This window comes from Callithrix jacchus, chromosome 18, assembly GCF_049354715.1.
Source record: "Callithrix jacchus isolate 240 chromosome 18, calJac240_pri, whole genome shotgun sequence".
Taxonomy (NCBI): Eukaryota; Metazoa; Chordata; class Mammalia; order Primates; family Cebidae; genus Callithrix; species Callithrix jacchus.
The window spans coordinates 35,131,883-35,153,445 of record NC_133519.1 but is presented as its reverse complement, the minus strand read 5'-3'; the positions used below and the strand labels follow the sequence as shown (position 1 = coordinate 35,153,445).

Genomic DNA, 21,563 nt, shown 5'->3' with positions numbered 1-21,563 from the left:
AAACCGCACCACTGTGCTCCAGCCTGGACAACAGAGCAAGAATCCATCTCAAGAAAGGAAGAAAGAAGGAAAGAAAGAAAGAAAAGAAAGAGAGAAAAAGAGAAAAGAAAGAGAGAAAGGAAGGAAAGGAGAAAGAGATAGAAAGAGAGAAAGAAAAGAAAAGAAAGCACATTTGTTATCATTACTAACAAGTCACCCTTCATCAGAAGGTTGTTTGCTTGAATGGAGCCCTCCAGTGCCATCTGCCCAGCTCCCAGCTATAGCAGACAACCTGTCTAGATACCATTCCTCTTACACCTGGTTTAGTCGTGGCAACTGCCATCGATCCTTACCTCACCTCTTCTGGGTCCTTGCCTGGGCCAGGGCATTTCCCTGGAGCCCCATCCTCACTCTCAGGCCTCTCCATGACCTTTACAATGATTTCATTCTTATCTAACACCCTACCCATAGATTACCCATTAGTGGTGATCACTCTCAGGCCTCTCCATGACCTTTACAATGATTTCATTCTTATCTAACACCCTACCCAGAGATTACCCATTAGGGGACTTCTGCCATTGGCAGAACCTGAATGGCCCAGGAACGGTTGGCCCCCGACACTCAAGCACATTCTATCTGATAGTAACAGTTCTAACTCTCAAATCAAAGAAAACCAACACACCAAGTCATTCCTTTAGACAATGGAGTGTCCAGTTACCTGCTCACTCAAGATTAAAGGGATGTGAAGTCAACCATCAATGGATGAAAAATGAGTCACTCTATTGAGTTAGTCATTCTCAATTCCTGTTAATCTCATGTTATGTTAATTACGTCTCAATGGTACAGGCACCATACAGGTATTTTATAGATACTTTCTCATTTATTTTCATACTCTCCTTAATGATAGACATTTGTATTAGCCCAATTTTACTAGTGGCATAATTGAGGTTCTGGAAAGTTAGACCCTTCGCTCTAGCTGGATATGACAGCTAACAAATGGCAGAGCAGCTGGCAGGTCCCTCAGATAGAGGCAGCCCTAGTGAGGGGCAGGGTGGCTTCCCGCCAGTCAGGGGAAAGTGCTAATTTTTGCCTGCAGGGACGGGGGTGATGGTGTTTTCCTTGGCTGTCAACAGAATCTATTTTCTATTTTGTTCCTTGAACACATCACACCCCTCAATCTTGTCACAGAAACTCTTCTGCTTCCTTCAGTCAACCACTAAGTACTTAATATGTGCCTAGCGTATAAAACCAGCCCCCAGCTCTCCTCCGGGAGATGAGATAGATGCCCACAAAGTCATCTTCTTACCCTGGCAAAGTTAATGGACATTGACTAGCTTCACACACACACTTAGATCCTCTTAACGGAATGCTAAGTACAGTATTTGCTCATAGAAGAGAACTCAATGTGACCTTTATGCAGGAAAAGAACTAGGGCCGGAAACTGCATAGAAACAACACCCACTATTTGCTTCCATCTCACAGTTCTCAGGATCCTCACACCCTTGAGAGAGGGGACCCTCTGCCCAGTGGAATGGCTGAATTGGCTGTATTGAGATTCTCTGAACACCCCCTTCCCTGGAGAGCAATACACTCCCATCAGCCACTCCTGTGACTTATTCTTTTTTTCTCCCAACTCTCCCCTTCTTCTGGTTCAGAACCATCCCTCTGATACTTTATCCCAGAGCACAGACCACTCTGTATCGCACAACTTCTCCATGGCCATTTCAGGAGGCAGCATAGCATAGAGTTTAAATGCACAGGCTCTGGAACCAGAATGCCTCAGCTGGAACTCCAGTTCCTTTATTTACTACATGGATAACCATGAGAAGTTTACTTAAGCTCTCTGTGCCACAGAGTTTTCCTTTGAAAAATGAGTTGTGTGAGAATGAAGTGACATGAAATGGGTACTTTGTTTAGAATAGTTCCTAAGTCATAATCGGTGTTCAAGAAATGAGTTACCATTACATATATTTTTCACACTGAGCCACTTCTGCTTCCTTATCCCACACTCTGCTGTGGAGGTGCATCCTTGGTAGAAGTGAATCCTGAGGCAGCACTAACCATCACCATGGGTGAGTTGTCAAAAAAGAAGAGTAATTTCTAATGATTCGAACTAAAGAATAGATTAGTTTTAGAGATCATTATAATAGCAAGTTAAAATCCATGTATGCTATTAGATCTGTTAAGGAAGAAATAGAAATGAATGAATAAGAAAGGGCTCATAAGGAAAAAATCCTTGCACAAATGTGGAGCACTCTTTCACTGTTATTTGTAAACCTGAGAAGGATTTTAAAAAGCTCATCCTGTGCCCTGAGGCACACTTACATTTTCCATAATTTGAGATAAGTTATCCCATGTTTAAGAACTTTATGCCAACAGCCATCTTGGGAATCCTTCATAGCTAATCCTTTCCACCCATTCAGTCAATATCCTCTTGTTCTGACATTACTGGCAATGAAGACATCTGGCCAGACTTTTAATAACTTCCCATTGTACCCTTAGAGGCTTCTGTTGTTTGTAATCAGCAGCCTCTTCCCCTCCATCTGGAAGAAATCCAGTTTCTTTTACTTCTTTCCACAGGCGTTCTGTTTATTACTGCTGCATCCCTCATTTTCTCTTCTGGGGGTCTTTCCATTGCTACGCACTTAATGAAACCAAAGCACCAGGTAGGACATCTAAGCTGGGATAAAAAGCTGAGAAGCTCATTTCTAGAGTCTCCAGCTACCACTCTTTCTACTTCCTTGCATAGGTCGGTATTGGGTATCACGTCTCCAGTTGCCCAGAGCCCACCCTCCGCCCAGTAGTTGTGTCTCTCCCATCCAGTCGCTCCCTTTGGCCTGTGCCCCTCATGCTCTACACATTTTCTTTCTTCCATCCCCTCTCCCCTACTCTCCTTGTCCAGGCTGAGCTCTTCTGATGCTCAAGAAAATCATCCATCGGATAAGCTAATTTACCGTAAGGTGCTACTAACTAATAATGTGTCTATGTGTTAACCTCCAGGGGTACATAACCTGGAAGTGCAAGCACTTTTCCCTGCAAGGAAGGAATCAGAAGAATCTCTTGCATGATAACACATGCATTGTCCTAAAGAAGATGTCCCAACTTTCCCAAGAAGATTTGATAATTCGGTCCTTGGTGTCACCTACTACCCATGGCTACCTGCCTCCTGGTGCATCTCTCTCGTAAAACTTTATTACACAATACAGCAGTGTGGAATTGAATGTTGAAGCCAAACTATCTGGGCTGGCATCCTCTTTCTTGCTTTTCCTAACTGTGTAACCTTAGGCAACTGAATTAATTTCTCTGGGCTTCAGTTTCCACAACTATAAAATAAGCCTCATCATACTATCTAACTCCAGGTTGTGAGAGGGTGAACGACTTCACATAAAGTACATATCCTTTACCCTGGCACATAAAGGACTCTACATGCAATCCGGGTTGCCCTGCCTTTCTCCTCCGCTGCGCTGTTTTCTTCCTCTTCATATCCCCAGAGCTCAGCAAAGCGCCTAACACATAAAAGGTCTCGAATACGTGCTTTTTGACAGCAAATGAATGAGTTATAGAGAATTTAAGCTTAGAGGATGGGTAGGATTTAAAACCAGAGAAACTTGGTGGAAGAACCTATTCCATGAATTGCTTAAAATAAAATAAAAGACCAAAGGATCCCCAGAGATGGGAAGCGGAGTCTGCAAGATACCCCAGCTGGAAATGAGAGAGGTCATTTTGCCTCTCTAAGGAGGTTGGTGTGGAGAGCCAGCTTGAGGTCTCGAAGATTGCTTGTGAAAAATTAAGGTTTATTAAGAAGATAATAAACTGTCTCTTGAGAACTAAATGGAAAGTAATACACTGGAAGATAATGAAATGCTTGATGGAAACAGCTGCTGGAGGCATACATAGCACATTATGTGAGCCCTTGGGAAACTGGTACCAATTCCTCCACTTAGGAAAATCCATTTGCTCAGGGAAACCATGTTCTTAGGGAGGAGATTCTGGAGGCCAGAAGGGACCTGGCCTGCCCCAGGACCACGTATCATGCTCTGGTGTTGAGAAAGTCCTGGTCTCTAGGGAGAAGAAGGCAGTTCACACATGCAGGTTGGTTTGTCCTTCCTCTACAGGCGGTGGTCAGGGGACAGCCCCTGCAGGCTCTCAAACTGGCAGCTGAGAGAGGAGGGACGGAGAGGCGGGAGGGAGGTAGTTTAGGACTCAGTAAATGTTGAACTGTTCATTTAACATAATTTTTTAGGCGTCTACAAATTCAGCTCAATCCAATAAAATTCTCCCAACGTCTTAGTTTAGTGCAAGGCACTGGAAGAATGATCAGAGGTGTGTTCATACCTCATCTTGGAGGCCCACCAGGAACATCCCAGCCCTTCCCGCTGGCTGGCTTTCCCAAGCCACTTCGGGCAGATGCATCCTGGGCACATGCAGTTCTCCTGTTGATATGGGCTGTGGATCAGGACCCTTCCCTCAACAGATGGCAGGCTCCTTGGAGCAGGGTCTGAGTCTCAGACTTCTCTTACATCCACCACTCGCTGGCTCTACCCGCAAAGTGTCTGCACTGAGCTGGGTCCTAATGAGAACTTGCTGATTGAGTGGTCTGTGGCACAATCCCTGCTCAGGAAGCAGTGAGAGGTTGCTGTCAGCCAGCATCCTAATGGAGCCTAATTAAGTGTTAAAGCGCAAGTGTTAAGGGAGTGAGGTGTGTAGCGGGAGAGGGGAGGGGCTGAGCTAAAACCAGGAAAAGAGATTTAATGGAAAGGTTTATTGAGGAGGTAGGACCTGACATAGCTCCCGAGGGATTCAATTCTCTGTTTTGGACTGCATATATAAGGGAATAAAGGCCGGGTGCGGTGGCTCATGCCTGTAATCCCAGCACATTGGGAGGCCAAGGCAGATGGATCACTTGAGGTCAGGAGTTCAAGATCAGCCTGGCCAAGATGGTGAAACCCGTCTCTACTAAAAATACAAAAATGAGGCAGGCGTGGTGACAGGGCCCTGTAATCCAAGCTACTTGGGAAGCTGAGGCAGGAGAATTGCTTAAACCCAAGTGGTGGAAGTTGCAGTGAACTAAGGTCCTGCCACTGTACTCTAGCCTGGGTGACAGAGCAAGACTCTGTCTCAAAAAAAAAAAAAAAAAGGAATAAAGCAGGATGCAAAACTGTACATACAATAGTGTCCCAGTCCCACACAATCTCTCTCTCTCTCTCTCACACACACACACACACACACACACAAATATTTCTAGGAGAAAATATACCAAAATACAGCATTAATAGTTATCTGTGGATTCTGAGATCATGTGTCAATCTGAGGTTTCTTCTATGTGTACTTTTATTTCTCAGTGCTCTGCAACAAACACACGGTGGTCTTGTAACAATAAAGCCAACTAGGAGGTGAAGAAGTAGAGACAGTGAGGGCAGCCTATTTCGTCAGGAGCCCGCCTAACACCAGAAGATGAGAAAGCCCAGACCAGAGCGGCACAGGGGATCCTGAGCAGATCTCTTTAGCCCCTCTGGGATTGAAGATGGAGAGACAGGGGTGGGCTTGTAGGCTATGGGGAAGGTGCTCCCAGGAAGGAAGAGACTGAAAGTGCAGGAGACACCAGATGGAGCAAGACCTTAGCCTGGGAGGGGGCCCAAGAGGAGGGGAAGGGCCAGGGCACAGGTGGAAGGCCAGCTTTGCTCACGGCAAGTGTCACCTGTTCCCCAGTGCAGATGGGGATATGTCAGTGGGCAGGTGCAGGGCATGAGCTCTAGCCAACGGATATACATTTTATGCTCCTCTCCCAGTGAACTTTGTGACGGTCCTAAAGGGAATCATCTGTCTGTCACCATGTTCTGCCCATGCCCAGTGTTTATGGCATCCCTGACTCATCAGGGCGGAAAATGAGGAAGCAGCCCAAAGGTCACTGGGTAGCAGAGGAGAGGGAAACACCTCAGGAACGAGCCGGGTTCCAAGCTTGATGGTTGGTGCCCCAGGCAGAGAGGGGACAGGGTGATCTGGGAACAGAGACAAGCCCCACAGAGCAGGCAGAGAGAAGATGATGGAGGGCAGGACCTGAGTGCTGCCAACCTGGGGCGGCTTGAGGGACATTGTACTTCCCCCCAAGCCCACTGTGTCTTCCCCCAACTGTTGCGATACTGAAACTTCCACCATTGACAGAAGCCACAGAAGCTCCTGCTAAAATGCAGGTGATGTCTGAGAGTCAGGGAAGACACACTAAGCGACTTTCTTTAAGTCAATTTAACCTGCGACCAATCCGCCTCCCTAACTAGCTAGCGCCTCTTATCCATGGAAACCCAAGAAAGGAATGTGAGGCAGGCTCATTTTGAGAGAAGCAAATGAGATTAGGAACGAGGAGCTTGGAGAGAAGCAGGGACAGCCTAGAGGAGGAACAAAAGCAGGAAAGGATAGGAGATGGTGAAGGGAGGTTCAGAAGGGTCGGCACTCATTCATCAACACCTATCCAGCAAATGGCCGCTGGGCACCTGTGTCCTGGGCACTATGCTAGACTCTGGGGATACAACCAGGGGCAGGGGCAGACGCAGTTCCTGCTCTCACAGCTTTCACTGTTCCAGGTGAATAACAATCATAGTCTGTAAACAATCATAGAAACAAATGTAAAACCATCATAGTAACAAGTGTCATGCATCTGATGAGAGGATATAGCAGAGAGGGCACCCTGAGGAAGGGCCTTTTGAGCTGAGATTGAAGGATAAGTAGGAGTGAACCATGAGGAAACAGGAGAAGAGGTATGACAGAAGGGCAGTGTGCAGTGGTCAGGGGGTGGCCGAAGGCGAGGCATGTTCCAGAAACTAACACAAGCCAGTGTGTAGCCATGGCATTGAGGGGTTTCTTGGGGGTGTGTGATTCCCCATATAATACCCTTCAGCCTCCCACTACCAATAAACTTGCCTAATACAGGACAATTAAAAATAGCGTCCTTGTCCCATCTAGGTAGTGAGGACAAATCCTGCTATCTGCTCTCTTTCAGCCAGGTTGCCTGCCCCACCAAGGCCCTCCTACAAGCAACTCAAATCACACCATACATGGCCAGGGCAGCCAGAAATGTGGGCTGACCCTTACAGGCCATGACAACAATCTGAGTCTTTATCCGAATAGTCATGGGAAGTTACCGAAGGTCTTTAAGCAGAGGTAGTGACGTCATGATTTTATTTTAAAAGATCATTCTGGCTCCAGGCTGGAGAGCAGTCAGAGGAGCAGACAGGCTCAGGAGGGAAGGGAGGCAGCTGTGGCAGTAGCTTAGGAGAGGCGACGGGGAGCATGAGGCGGCAAAAGTAACAGAGAAAACTGGGCAGATTGAAGAGATACTGGAAGCTAAAATCATCATGCAAAACCATGGTCTGAATTTGTCAGTGGGGACAAAGAGATCAAGGGTGATGTGGCAGTTTTAGAATATGGTCCCCAAATTCTTTTAAACCGTTGTCATCAAAAGGTGTTCTTATTCTCTCCCTTGAGCTGGGTTCTATGCCTGCTTCCCTAGAGAATATGGCGGCAGTGATGCTGGGTCAGTTTCTGGGCCTTTGCCTTAAGAAACTAGCAGCTTTTACTTCTTGTCTCTTTAGATGTTTGCTCTTGAAATCCAGCCGTCATGCTATGAGGAGGCCCAGGCTTGTCTGTGGAGAGGCCCGTGGAGAGGGGAACCAGACTCCATGCCAGCTTGTTAGCCAACGGCTGCACCATCTCAGAAGTGGGTCTTCCAGTGCTGGCTGAGCCACCCCAGCTGACACTGAATAAAGCAAAGACAAGCTGTCCCTGCCAAGCACCATCCAAATTGCTAATTTAAGAGCAACATAAACGATGATTATTGTTTTAAGTCACTAAATGCTGGAGTGGTTTATTACACAGCAATAGAAAACACAACAGATGTCTGTTAGGTTTCTGGCTTTCATTCCTGAAGGGACAGGTTGTCATTTATTGAGAGAGAGCTCACTGGGAAAGAACCAGGTTTGGGGACAAAGATCATGAGTTTTGTTTTCAGTTTGTGAGTTTGAGTTCTGCAAATCTAGGTTGAGAAGTCATAGCTCAAGAGAGAGGTTGGGTTTGAAGACAGAAATGTATGAGTCAGCTGGGAATGGGCAGCTACTCAAGCTTTGGAGGTAGATGTGGATGCAGAGTGACAGCAGGAGAGCCTAGGACGGAGAGTGAGGAACTCTGACATTTCATGGCAGGGCAGAGGAGAATGAGGCTGCTAAGGAGACGTGGAAAGATCAAGGTCAGAGATGTAGGAGGAGAACAAGGAGAGGAAGAATCATGGAAACCAACAGAACAGAGTGTTTCAGGAAGGAGGGAGAGATTAGCTGGGTCAAACACTGCCAGGAGCACAAGTAGATCCTGGGCCAGACACACTTTCCCCAGGCTTCCTGGTGACCAGCATTACAACAGGCAGCATGGTTGTGTTACCAAAAAGCCCTGAGAGGGAACTCTGGTGGGCAAAGGCAAGATGAGGATCGCACCTGTGCCCATGAACCAATTCTTCCCCAGGGACTTGCTTCTCAGACTGGTCCCTGGACCAGGTGTATCATCCCCTGGGAGCTCACTAGAAATGCAGAATCTCAGGTCCTACCCAGGACCTACTGCATCATCCGCATTTTAACAAGATCCCCAGATGACTTGTATACACACTAATGTGGGAGAATGCACACAATTGAGCCCCCTAAATTGGGGGAATTGGACAGTAACTCAGAGAAGCAGCCAGATGATACAAAACTGAGCTGAAAGTCACATGCAGTGTACCGGAGACAACTGTTCATTAAACTGACTTTTCCTCAAGCTCCAATTTGTGTCTCTACACCTAGACTGCACATCAGAATCACCTCAGTAACTTTTCAAAAACCAGAGAGAAACCCAGATCCCGCCCCTCTGGATTCTGACTCGGAAGGTATGGTATGAGGGAGACTGGGCATCTGTATTTTCACTCCCCAGGTGACTCTGAGGGGCAACCACGGTTGAGAGCCACGGGCCTAAACTATTAATCTTCCTCTTTTGAACACATGCCCTTCTTAGACTGGCCATTCATTACATCCTTTCTCCGTTGAGGCTGGGACTGAGACTAGAGTAGGACATTTTAATCCCGATTGCCTCTCTGACAGGCAGGCAATGTGATTCATTCCAGGTGCATGAGCTCTTCCTACAAGCACCGGCTTCTGACTTGTGCTCAGGTGCCAGCAGATGGTGCCCAGGCCCCAGCTGGGAGCCAGGATTTAGGGACTGGAATGGCAACAGGACCCAGGGCCACAGAACAGACGGTGGGCAGGCCACTCATCTTGTAGTTGCCTCTGCAGGCTGACGCCACCCCGGCTCTGGCCCAAATACTACCCTCTTGATGTCCAGAGTCCCATCAGGACACTCTGTGAGACTGCACATGTGAGACTGAGCCCCTTAAACCACATATCTGAAGCCAGGCAACTGCACAGACTTTAGGCACATGACAGATAGGCCATTGTGATAGGGCAGACCCCAGGGAGAAGCCCACACCTGTGCAATCAACAGGAACATGCCGCTTCAGAGCAGACAAGTGGATGGCACCACATTTAGGGAAAATCTTCCTGCTGGGATCGTGCCTCTAACGAAGATTCCAGGGAAGGATTCATTTAGGCACAATCAGCCTCAAAAAGTCAGCAACTTGAAAACGTGGTTCCCTTCAAGATCCCTTCATGGATCAAGCACTGTGGGTTTTCTGAAACTTTTTTATATGGGAGGAGAAAAAATATGTTTTTCCTGGGAGAAAAAATCTTTTACACCTTTCCCAGGTGAAAGTTCTCCCGAGTTTTTCTCATTTAACTTAGAAAAAGCTTCTTCTCATTCTAGGAAGGTGGGGTGTGTAAGTGTGTGTGTGCGCACACGTGTGTGTGCGAGCTCACGTGTGTGCGCGCGTGTGCGTGTGCATGTGTGCGTGTGTGTGTGCGTGAGCGTGTGTATGCATGTGTGTGCGCGCGTGTGTGTGTGTGTGAGTGGGTCTTCAAAGGTGTCACTGGCTCTGAGCAGAGCTGCTCAGTGACTCCTCTCTCCCGGCGCTCTCCTCTTTAGACATCCCTTTTCATGCAGCGGTACATTGCAGCACATCAGATCTTTCATAGAGTCTGGTGGCTGAAAAAAATTCCTGTAATGGAAGCACCTTGAAATTGGAGCATTTTCTCTAACAGCCTTGTGGAGGGGGCAGCACGTGGTGGCTTTTTGGTGATAATTTAGGGTTCGTCCGCAGTGACCTCTGACTTCCTTTCTTGGCACCTGTCTGCCCTCTCAGGGCTCTCAGATAATTGGTCACCAAATTCTACTGATTTTCTGTAACTTACATCTCCCCACACTAATAATGATAACTGCAGTCATAACTGGGATTTATTGAGTATTTATTATGTGTCAGGTTTTTTTTTTTTTGAGACGGAGTTTCGCTCTTGTTACCCAGGCTGGAGTGCAATGGCACGATCTTGGCTCACTGCAACCTCTGCCTCCTGGATTCAAGCCATTCTCCTGCCTCAGCTTCCCAAGTAGCTGGGACTACAGGCATGTGCCATTATGCCCAGCTAATTTTTTTGTATTTTTAGTAGAGATGGGGTTTCACCATGTTGACCAAGATGGTCTTGATCTCTTGACCTTGTGATCCACCCACCTCGGCCTCCCACAGTGCTGGGATTATAGGTGTGAGCCACCGCACCCAGCCTCGGGTCTAAGATTTTTACATGTGCAAACTCATTTAGTACCTGTGATAGCTCTGTTGGGACACAGTGGGAATTTTACCCTCTCCATTTCACAGACTAGAAGCCCGTGCAAGAAGACTTTAGCAAGGTAAAGTCATGGCCCACACCATAGTCAGTTAAGAGGCACTGGAGTCAGCTCCCTTTGATCCCTTGGAATGGCAGTGGAGTGCAAGGAGGGAGGGGTGGGAGTATCTCCCAAGCATGGAGGTGTGTTTTGTCATTGACTCTGTTTAGAACTGTCAGTATATGATGACCATAAGAAGCAGACCAACTTTTAGTAGTCTTTTTTTTTTCTTGAGTTGGAGGCTTGCTCTTTCGCCCAGGCTGGAGTGCATTGGCACAGTCTCGGCTCACTTTTTTTTTGTATTTTTTGTTGACATGGGGTTTCACTATCTTGGCCAGGATGGTCATCTTGATCTCTTGACCTTGTGATCCGCCCACCTCAGCCTCCCAAAGTGCTGGGAGGCCTGAGCCACCTCACCCAGCCCCCTAGTAGGTTTTGATTGCTTTTAAACTCCTTAGTGCACTGCCTTAACTTTGTGTTCCCTGCATAGGACCTTATGTAATACTTCTGCTTCCCCAAACACCACTTGAGTCCTGGGGCTCATTCATCAATGTGGTGCTTCCCTGCCCTGATCTTAGCAGAATCTATTCCTGGGAAAGATCAGATGGGAAGAAAAAGAAGAGAAAAGCCCAGTAGGTCCTCTGGAACCCAATTCAAGCTCCACCTCCTTCAGGAAGCCTTTCTAATGGTCCTGCTCCTACCTGGGTCTCCCTTACCTGGGCAAAGGAGGAGGTGGTGTCCTCTAATGAGGCATGGTGGGGAGGGCTGCCTAGTTGCTTTTGTTCAATCTTTGAGGGTCTTCCTCGCTCATCTGCAGTGGCAATGGCTATTTCACTATTTGGCAAACTCTGTCTATATGCCTCAAACTGACCACCACGCCCGGCTTCTCCTGCCCCACTGCTCTGACCCCTCCTTCCTCTTAATGTAAGATATGGAGGAAGAAAAGGTAGCGGTCACATGCTTCTAGGCTGGGCAAGCTGTGGTGGAAATGATGGGACGGAGGTGGAAGACACTTTATCTGTGTCTGAAAACAGGCCCAATAATTGGTTCCGCTGTGTGAGGTCCCCAGGGGTCACTCACTTTCTCACAGCAAGAAGCAAAATGTCCTACTCCAGGCAATTCAGAGTTAAGCCCATTTTTCCTTCCAACCTGGGTGAGTGTTTTGTTCTAAGATCCTTTTTTCTAAGCCAAAATTTTTTCTTTTTATTCATTGCAGCCAGATTACAAGCGTGGGTTATGTGTTGGGGGTTGGGGTGGTGCAGGCATGGAGGAGGCTCTGGCTTACTAGGGGACAGTGGGAGAATCACTGGCCCAGCCGGGGAGGATGGGTATTTCCTTCAGCCTCCCTCCTTCGGGCCCTGAAGCATCCTCCCCGTCTGGATCTGATGGCTGAGGTAGGCCCACTTATGACTCATCACTCCAGACTCCTCACTCTTATGGCACCTGCACAAACTATGTGCTCAGTAAAGAGTTGTTTGGATAATGGAAAGAACCAAGCAGTCCATCTCGGTGGATGACGAGGGGCCTTCTGCCTTCCGCCACATGGACCCCTGGCAGAGCTTGAGCCAGCCTCAGCTAATGATCCTACCCAGATCTTCCTCCAAACCATGTGGTCCAGCTCATCCCCAGCAGCAGGCTGCCCTTCCCTCGAGAGCCCCAAGGCTGGCTTCTGAGAGATGAGCGAGTCTGGGGCCTGGGAGAACCTCTATGAGCTGCAGGCCATGTGGCCCTGGGCTTTCCTGTATATGCTGAAAAGTGAGCTCTAAACCAGTCTCCTGGGCCCACTTCCCCAGGCTTGGCACTCCTGAGTTTCCTGGTATAGCTCTTCACCTCATCCCCATTCCTGCCGGATCCGGGAAGCCCTCAAGAGCATTTGAATTGCCAGGTGATGGCCAAATACACCAAACCAAAGATATTCCTAAACTTTCCCAGACCCTGCCTCTCTCAACTTCCCTCTCTCCATTCTATTTCCTTCTGATGCCCAGCAAAACAGTTGGTGCCTTAATGCCAAGACTTCCATTCTAACCCTTAGACACTCCACAGGTCCCCACACAACGCTGTGCTATTAAGTACTTGATTTGGATTCAGCCATATACTCATGAATGTCTGATTTTATTCTGGGAGGTTTCCCTCCCAGAGGGAAATGGCCAGAGTCCCAGAGTTTTCAATGACCAGAGGCCCAGAAGAGACAAGGAGCATTAGCCTTTGGAAAAGACCTTTCTAGGTTGTTGTTTGTTTTTAGGGTTGAGTCTTCTCTTGCTCTGTGAATAATACTGGATAACTTGCATTGTCTCTTCTGCCTCGGTTTCCCTATATGTGATACAGACTTTAACACTCTTCCCTCTCGTTCTCTGTTTTTAACACAAACGTTAATATACTAGATAGTGAACGTGTCTAGACCCACACACCCCGGATTTTCTCGGACAACGCTGATTTCAAATACTTTTTCTTTTCGTCAAATTCTGCGTCCAATCCTATAATCCCATTTCAGATGAGAAAATATGGTCTTGAGAGTACTTTGAATTCTTCCTTTCAGCAGTGGGCTAGAATGTTATTTACTAATATGCAAATCAAACCATTCTGATTTTGGGCACTGACCTGGAAACTGCTGCCCGAATAAGAGAATGTGTAATTCTGCCCAGCAGGGACACAGCTGTGTTGCTGGAGGCCCTGCCTGGGAAGGCTCTGGGAGAGCCTCTCCTTCAGCCCTAGGTCCTCATGTCTCACCCACTCCCAGGTGTTGGACAGAAAAGGAGGCACTCACCTGCACAGAGCATCCACAGCACAGGCCACATCTTCCCCACCATAGTCTTGCTTCTTCTCTGCCGTAAACCTAGCCTGTCACTGGCAGCCACCAGACAGGTCTGAGTTGTCTGGTTAAAGCTACAGCAGCCTCTGGTCTGGCTCAACCGGAGATCCCTGCAGTTTTCCCTCTTCCCACCCACCTCTGCTCAGCCTGGCTCACAGGCTCTGTCCCTCAGCTGGATTGGTAGGTGAGCTCACTTGCGGGGCTGGGCTCCTGCGTCACTTACTCCAAAGGTCCCAAGAGGAGTCTTCCTTACGTCCCTCCAGTTCATTTTAAACCAGCCACCTCCCCTGCCTTCTCCCTACCTTGCAGATGTACAAAGTCCTAGACTGCTCACAAAGGTGTGGGCCTCTCCTATAACTGACAGGAAATACATAATAAAAAGAGAAATGCTCTCAGAGGTAGGGTTCCAAGCTAGCAAAAGAAAGGTGTTGCCCATATTTGCTGAAACACTTCACACGATGCGATCTGTTTCTCTACTTCTCTCCTCTTCTATAACCCCCACCCCACAGTATGCTAGAGACACAGTCATGAAGAAAACAGGAAGTCTCTGCCCTCAGAGTTTCTATTCTGATTGGGAGAGTAGCGAATTCATAAGTGAAAGATCATCTTGGGGACATGTGACCAACTCATCTCAGTTTTCCTAGGACTGTCCTGGTTTTCAAACCGAAAGGAATCCCCTCAGTCCCAAGCAAATTGGGATGATGGCCACCCTACCGAAAGAATGGTCAATTCTGTGGGACCGGAATTCTCCAGGAGCAGCCCCTGTTGCTGGTTTCTTCCACAGATATTCTAGACATATGACAGAATATGCACAAATGACAGTGTACCATATACACTGTTCTGCAATGATTTTTTCATTTTTCATTCAAAGAAAGGCCTAGAAAGTTTTCTGTATCAGCATGTATGGCACTACCAGCATCGTCTATTTAAAACTGGGGATGATATTTCACGGTCTGTGAGTGACGTGATTTATTTAACCAAACTACTTTTAAGATTGTTTTTCCTAATCTTTCACAATTATGAAAAGACTGCCACCAATATCTATTATGTGTATGATATTTCACACATGTCGTGATTATACATGTAAGATAAGTTCTTAAAAGTAAAATTTGCCAGGTGCAGTGGCTCACTCCTGTAATCCCAGCACTTTGAGAGGCCGAGGCAGGTGGATCACGAGGTCGAGAGATCGAGACCATCCTGGCCAACATGGTGAAACCCTGTCTCTACTAAATACAAAAAAAGTAATTAGCCGGGCATGGTGATACATGCCTGTAATCCCAGCTACTTGGGAGGCTGAGACAGGAGAATCATGTGAACCCAGGAGGCAGTAGTTGCGGTGAGCTGAGAATGCACCATTGCACTGCAGCCTGGGCAACAAGAGCGAAACTCTGTCTCAAAAAAAAGTAAAATTTGTGAAATGACTCAGTGAAAGGTTATGCACATTTGTAATTTTTATAGATATTGCTAAACTACCATGAGAATTTTACAGCCTACACTCCTATTAACAGCACTTAAGGATGCCTATTTCCCCACACGCTCATTAACAGTCACCAAATATTCATAACACAGTTATCAAGTTTTCTGCTCCTTGCCAATCTAAGTGAACGTGATATCCCATGTATATATAATTTACTTTTAAAAATTATTAGTGAAATTGAAAATCTTTTTATATAGTTGTGCATCATATATATATATATATATATATTTTTTTTTTTTCTTTTCTGAGACTAGGTAGCTCATTTGCCCATATTTCTTTTTTAAAGTAAATTTTTAAAAATAGAGATAGAGTCTCGTTATGTTGACCCGGCTGGTCTTGAATACCTGGGCTCAAGCAATCCTGCCTCAGCCTCCCAAAGTGCTGGGATTACAGGCATAAGCCACCACGTCTGGCCATTTGGCCATATTTCTATCGAGTTGTTGGTCTTTAGCTTGTTGACTTCTAGCAGCTCTTTGTATATTAGGGAAAGGAACTTTTGGATGTGATGAGCATTGCAAATATTTCCCCTAGCATTTTTTTGTGTTATGAATTCATAATATCCTACATGGATTATTTTTTATCAATCCTTATGGCTGTTCGGTTTGGTTGTCATACAAAATTTGTTGTTTTCTGTTTATTACATTTCACTCAGGCACCTTGTTAAATTCTCTTATTATAGATAATAATTGTTCAGCCCCAGCACTTTATAATATCTTTGCCAAATTAGTCTTCCTAACACACAGCCCTGATGATATTACTTGTCTGCTCGGGTCCTATAACTGATTCTGCAGAACCTAACAAATTGGCTTTGAAGGCATTCTAGCATTTGTTCTCAAACACAGTCTGCCTTCCAGAATACGTAACTTACGCTCTGACCAAGTTAGACATCTTTTCACACCCAGAACTCATACTTTCCTACTCCCAAAACACTGTCGATGCCATCCCTCGGTAATTCCCTTCCCCTAATATATCTGCTCTTAGAACCTTACTTGTCCTTTAGAAGCCAGCCCACATGTCACCACTGCTTCTCTGAAGTCTTTCCTGATTTCTTCAGTCAGAAGGGCTCTCTCCCACCTTTGAACTCACACAACACTCTGGCTCTCTTTTAGGATACTAACTACATTCTGTGTTATGCTGGAGTTATTTTTGGTCTGTGTCTCATTTCTCCTAATAAACAGTGAGCTCATTCATTCAGCCATTTCTAATGATACTATATAGCAGGCATTGTTCCACATAGCTAGGAAGAAAGACAACTTTAAGCTGTGTGACGTACCAACTTGCGTCAAGTACAGAGCCGTGGATAGTAGGTAATCAATGAATATTTGTAAGTGGGTAAATAGACGGCTGGATAAACGGATGAAAGGGTGACTAGTATGTGTGGGATGAGAGGCGTGGGCTATCTGGCTTTGCTTTGATCATAGTGGTGGTAGAGGGTGTAGTGGGGTAAGGTAGCTTCTTTGACTATGAGGCTCACGGAATTCTTACACGTCGCTCAGGGTTGCCAATCCATCATCACCTTGGGGTGTGAGTAGAGGGAGGGAATGTGGAGGGCAAGCACAACTGCCCAGTCGACCATCCAGAGACATGTCTATTAAAAGAAATATAGGCGGGGCACAGTGGCTTACAACTGTAATCCATCCCAGCACTTTGAGATGCTGAGGTGGATGGATCACTTTAGCCCAAGTTTGAGACCAGCTTGGGCAATATAACGAGACCGCATCTCTATAAAAAATTTAAAAGTTGCCTGGGTGTGGTGGCATGGGCCTGTACTGCCAGGTACTCGGAAGTCGAAGGTGGGAGGATCCCCTGACCCCAAGAGGTTGAGGCTGCAGTGAGCTTTGATGGCACCACGGCACTCTCACCTTGTCTTAAAAAAAAAAAAACAAAAAGAATGTTTCATTGCACACAGTGCTCTCCTAGTATCTGTCTGTTGAGGACCCTTTCCGTTCTTTCTATCTGGACTTGCTTTAGGCCTCTCTAGTGGACGTAGGGCTGTGCTAAGTTCGTTTATTCTTCTGGATCCTTGGATTTAGACTCCCTTCTGGAAGAACTTTGAATAGGCAGACCCAGGCAAGAGCCAGAGTTCTTTAGATTCTCTGTCTACCAAGCACGAACGTCTTCCAATTCTGCTGCTAAATGTCAGTGTCTGGAGAATCAGCCAGGAGGGAAAGGGTTAAGTGAGGACTGCTTTGGGGCCTGGGTCTGGAGCCTGCATTCCTTTCTCCCAGAGATCTGCCAGCCTATGGGGCCAGAGGCTAAATTTAGAGGGTGGCTAAGGTTTCCTGTTAACAGCTGTCCTGCTCCTAGGAGAAGAAGCCCCGAAGAGAGGAGGTGGTTGATTCCTGTCTCACTGGCCGGAGCTTTGGTCATTTCATCTGGGTCTCTCAGCCCTTGGTGTGGAACGTCCAGGCAGGGTAGAGGTGAGTGTGCTTCTCCCCTCAGTTCTGGTGTGCCCAGGACTTACAATCCAAGGGGCAGCAGATTTGCCCTGAGTGTCAGGGCCCAGCCATGATGTCTGGGACCAGCTGCTGGGAGATTTCATGTCCCTTAATAGGCTCCAGAATGACGCCTGAGCCAAAGGCCCTGCCTCCTGTGGCCTTGGTTATAGCCACTGAAGGCCAGCTGCACCTTCCCCAGCAGAGACAAAGGGGTGCACACGGGCATAGGTGAGGGGGGTGTGTATGCACACCCTACCATTTCAACTGAAAGATCTTGCTGGTCCAGGAAAGCCACTGTTCTTCAACTTCTTGAGCTGAGTTCAGGTGACCTGCTGGCTCCTCTGCCTGCTAAGGGACAGTGAGACAGGAACCAACTGCTGGCATCTGTGGAAAGAGCCACACTGGCACTTAAATATTGCCAATTTAAGGTGGCCTGTTAATATGGCAGGGTGCACTCCTTGGTGTCCTGGTAGCAGTGACTGGGTATGACTGGGTTTTCCTTGCCGGTCCTTTGCCCACTGGGACCTTCCTACTCCTAGTTCTACTGAGGCGACATCACTGATGCCCCTCCTCCTCCCATAAAACCTCTGGAACCTAATTCCCTAACAGCCTTTTTCTTGCCAAACTTTCAGAAATTGGCAAGTTGTCATGGCGACGAGTGAGGACCCAGAGGAAGAGCAAGTAGTCCCAAATGAGGAGGATGAAGCCAACGTGAGGGCAGTGCAGGCCCACTACCTCCGGAGCCCGTCCCCTAGCCAGTAAGTGACCACTCATCTCCCACCCTTACAGCCACGGCTGGGAGGGATTGGGAGCAGGATGGGCCTTTGGCTCCAGGGAGCCTGCAGCCATCACCTTGGTTCACTCATTCAACAGATATTGTTGAGTACTTCTGTGTGTCCTACTTTCTGGCGGTGGTAAATATGCAAACAGACTGATTGCAATGTGGCAGGTATGTGCTAAGTATTAATATGTCCAAGATCTAGTATGTGGTGAACTAGACACTAGGGAAGGGAACCACCGTACTTGGAAGGTCATAGGCTGCTTGCTGGAGGAGATGATGCTGGACCCGAATCTCAGAGGATGAGTAGGAACTTGGCAGTGCTTGATTTACTAGGATAGGGGCTGGATTTGGGGACAACAGGCCTTAGACTATAAGAGAAGGGATCAGGAGAGGAGAAGCTTATGCAAGCATTCCCTAGCACTAAAATAATTTTATATCCATAATCAAGCTGTATCATTTACACTGGGTGATGTGTGTGCTTGGGGCAAGTCACAAGATGGCAAGGGGCATAATGCATCTTCCTGGAGAGTCCTTTTTTTTCGCTTTGTTTTGTGTTTTTTTTTAAAGGAGTCTCACTCTGTCACCCAGGCTGGAGTGAAATGACACTGTCTTGGCTCACTGCAACCTCTGCCTCCCAGGTTCAAGCAATTCTCCTGCTTCAGCCTCCTAAGTAGCTGGGATTACAGGCGCATACCACCAGATCTGGCTAATTTTTGTATTTTTAGTAGAGACGGGGTTTCACCATGTTGGTCAGGCTGGTCTCGAACTCTTGACCTTGTGATCCACCCACCTTGGCTTCCCAAAGTTCTGGGATTACAGATGTGAGCCACCAAGCCCGGCCGGAAAGTCCTGTTTTTACCACAAGTAATTGGAAACATTCTTTTACATTAAAATCATCAAGGTTATTTTCTTATGTAGAATTAAAAAAAAAATGTGTGTAACGTTTTAAGAAAAACCACGAGACAGTGAAGAAATGTCATGCTTAATTGCTTGCTAAAACAATACTATATGTGCCCGTCCATTTTCTTCTGCCATAAATGATGGCAAGAGACCTGACTTCTAATCATATCTCTGTCACCAAATTGATGTGAAGAATAACTTAAATGATTGAGCCTTTAGTTGGAAGGCCCAGCTAAAATATCTGAAATTAACTTCCCTAGTAAGAATTTATAATTCTGCTTGACTTCACTTTTCTTCCATTCTCTTGGGGTCTTGCTGGCTCCTGCTTTCTGAGGTTCAAAAGGCTTCCCCAGTGGAGTAAGATGGGAACAACGGCAGGTGCTTGGCACTCATGGGCCAGGGCACTTCACCCAAATGGAGTGTAGACACTTCTTCAAAATACAGCATTATGTTGGGAAGCTGAGGTGAGCAGATCACAAGCTCAGAAGATCGAGACCAGCCTGGCCAACATGATGAAACCCCATCTCTACTAAAAATACAAAAATTAGCTAGGCATGGTGGCAGGTGCCTGTAATCCCAGCTACTCAGGAGGCTGAGACAGGAGAATTGCCTGAACCTGGGAGGTGGAGGTTGCAATGGAGCAACCTTGCAGGTGGAGTCACTGCAATCCAGCCTGGTGACAAAGCCAAACTCTGTCTCAAAAAAAAAAAAAAAAAAGAAAGAAAAAAGAAAGAAAAAAAGAAAGAAGATTCAACCTTATGGTCCCACTTAGGAAAACTCTCAGGATTGAAAGATTTAAAATATGTTCCTCCTCTCTTGTACACCCCTGAATAAGGTAGAGGTTGCTTTGTGTGGTTGGGATAGGTGACAGTTTTGTATATTGCTAAGGGTAACGTTAGCTATTATACCTAAAGGACACTTCTTTCCTGCTCAGATAAGTTCCAAAACAAGTGCCTGAGCAGTGATTCAGGAACTAAGGCTCGTTCTATCTTGTGGGTTCACCGCTTTAAAGCATGACTTCTAAAGTCACTATGCCGTCAGTATCAAGAAAAAATGGAGACGAGCATGGAGAATTTCCCAGGAAGTTTTGCGGTCCAGACGTGAAAGTGACCACTTCATTTTCACTCATATTCCATTGCCTAGAACTCAGCAAGGTCATGCTTTCTTGCAGGGAAGGATGGGAAATAAGGTCCATGAGCTCCCCCCAGAAGAGGAAATTAGTGTATTTACAATAGCAGTGTCAGCCACAATGTGCTCCTCCTCTCAGTCAATCCATGTTACCTTTTTTTCCCACCCATAGAACATGTTTACTGCCTCCCAAGTGAGAAAACTCAAAATCCCACTTACCAACTGCCACATACAGAGTTCAAGGTTAGGTTCTCCAATGGGTGTGCATTCTCTTCCTCAGGCCTGAATGCAACACGTTATGGTCTGAGCAAGATAACTGCAAAAACAGCTACCATTTTATAAAAGGAAGAAGAGGAAATACTGCAGTCATATAATTAATGAGCATGTTGACCCAGGATGTGAGGAAACCTCCTAGATTTGACCTTGATTTGTCTTTCTGAGAGGAACACCCCTATCTGTTGTTCTCTTTGACCTCTAACTCTGCCTTCTGAGCTATCTTGCTTGTCCATTACCTCCATGGCCACATCTGGAGTGAGGCTGAAGACATGTCTTCCTTGAAGACTGTATAGCTTTTGCAGACTGTCCTGTTTATGAAAATTTGGTGTCTCAGGGGCTGTATTAATAAGGCTTATGCCACCCAAAAGCTTTTGAAAGTTCCTGGTTTCTTTGAAAATAGAACCCTTTCAAAAACTCAGTAGGTTTATGATCTATGTAGATTACACAACTCCATGTGTTACTAACCACGCTCAAAGTTATTTCCTAGTTATAATCTTAAATTATATCTTATTTATATATAAATCAGATTTATTGATATAATCATAAATTATATCAATCCTGATTCATTTATTTGCCTTCTTTTCTCAGTTTAATGATCGTTATCTTGGGAGGTTATCTGAAACTGTAAATTGGGGTTGGCGGTCCAGGATGCATGCTATACTTTGTGGTGCAATTATTAGAAAGTTTTGCAATAGAATGTATAGCTAACAAGCTAATGAAGGGAGGATAAATCATAAAATATAATCAATCCAAAAGAAAGTAGAGAAAAAGAATACAGAAAAAGAACAGCTTTTTCCACAAGAAATCATAGATGAAAAAAAAGGAAGAATAAGAATAATAAATAAGAAAATAGTAGTATGGTAGATTTAAACTTCAATATATAAATAACTACATTAAATGTAAATAGACTAAATATTCTATTAAAAGATAATGACTGTCAGACTCAATTAAAAAGGCTACATACTGTTTACAAGAGACAAACATTAAAAGTAA

General features: G+C 46.1%; 2 protein-coding genes across 2 annotated transcripts in view; one reads left to right on the top strand and one right to left on the bottom strand.

Moving 5' to 3' along the window:
- Nucleotides 1-13,663, bottom strand: part of GPA33 (glycoprotein A33) — a 37,559-nt gene extending 23,896 nt beyond the window's left edge. The window contains exon 1 of the mRNA XM_008985097.5: nt 13,526-13,663. Coding sequence (XP_008983345.1) covers nt 13,526-13,568 — 43 coding nt within the window. The 5' untranslated portion in view covers nt 13,569-13,663. The remainder of the gene's footprint in view (nt 1-13,525) is intronic.
- A 3,689-nt stretch (nt 13,664-17,352) lies between these two features.
- STYXL2 (serine/threonine/tyrosine interacting like 2) overlaps nt 17,353-21,563 on the top strand; it is a 40,057-nt gene continuing 35,846 nt past the window's right edge. The window contains exons 1-2 of the mRNA XM_002760428.7: nt 17,353-17,467; nt 18,118-18,243. Of these exons, the coding sequence (XP_002760474.3) occupies nt 18,134-18,243 (110 nt within the window). The 5' untranslated portion in view covers nt 17,353-17,467; nt 18,118-18,133. The remainder of the gene's footprint in view (nt 17,468-18,117; nt 18,244-21,563) is intronic.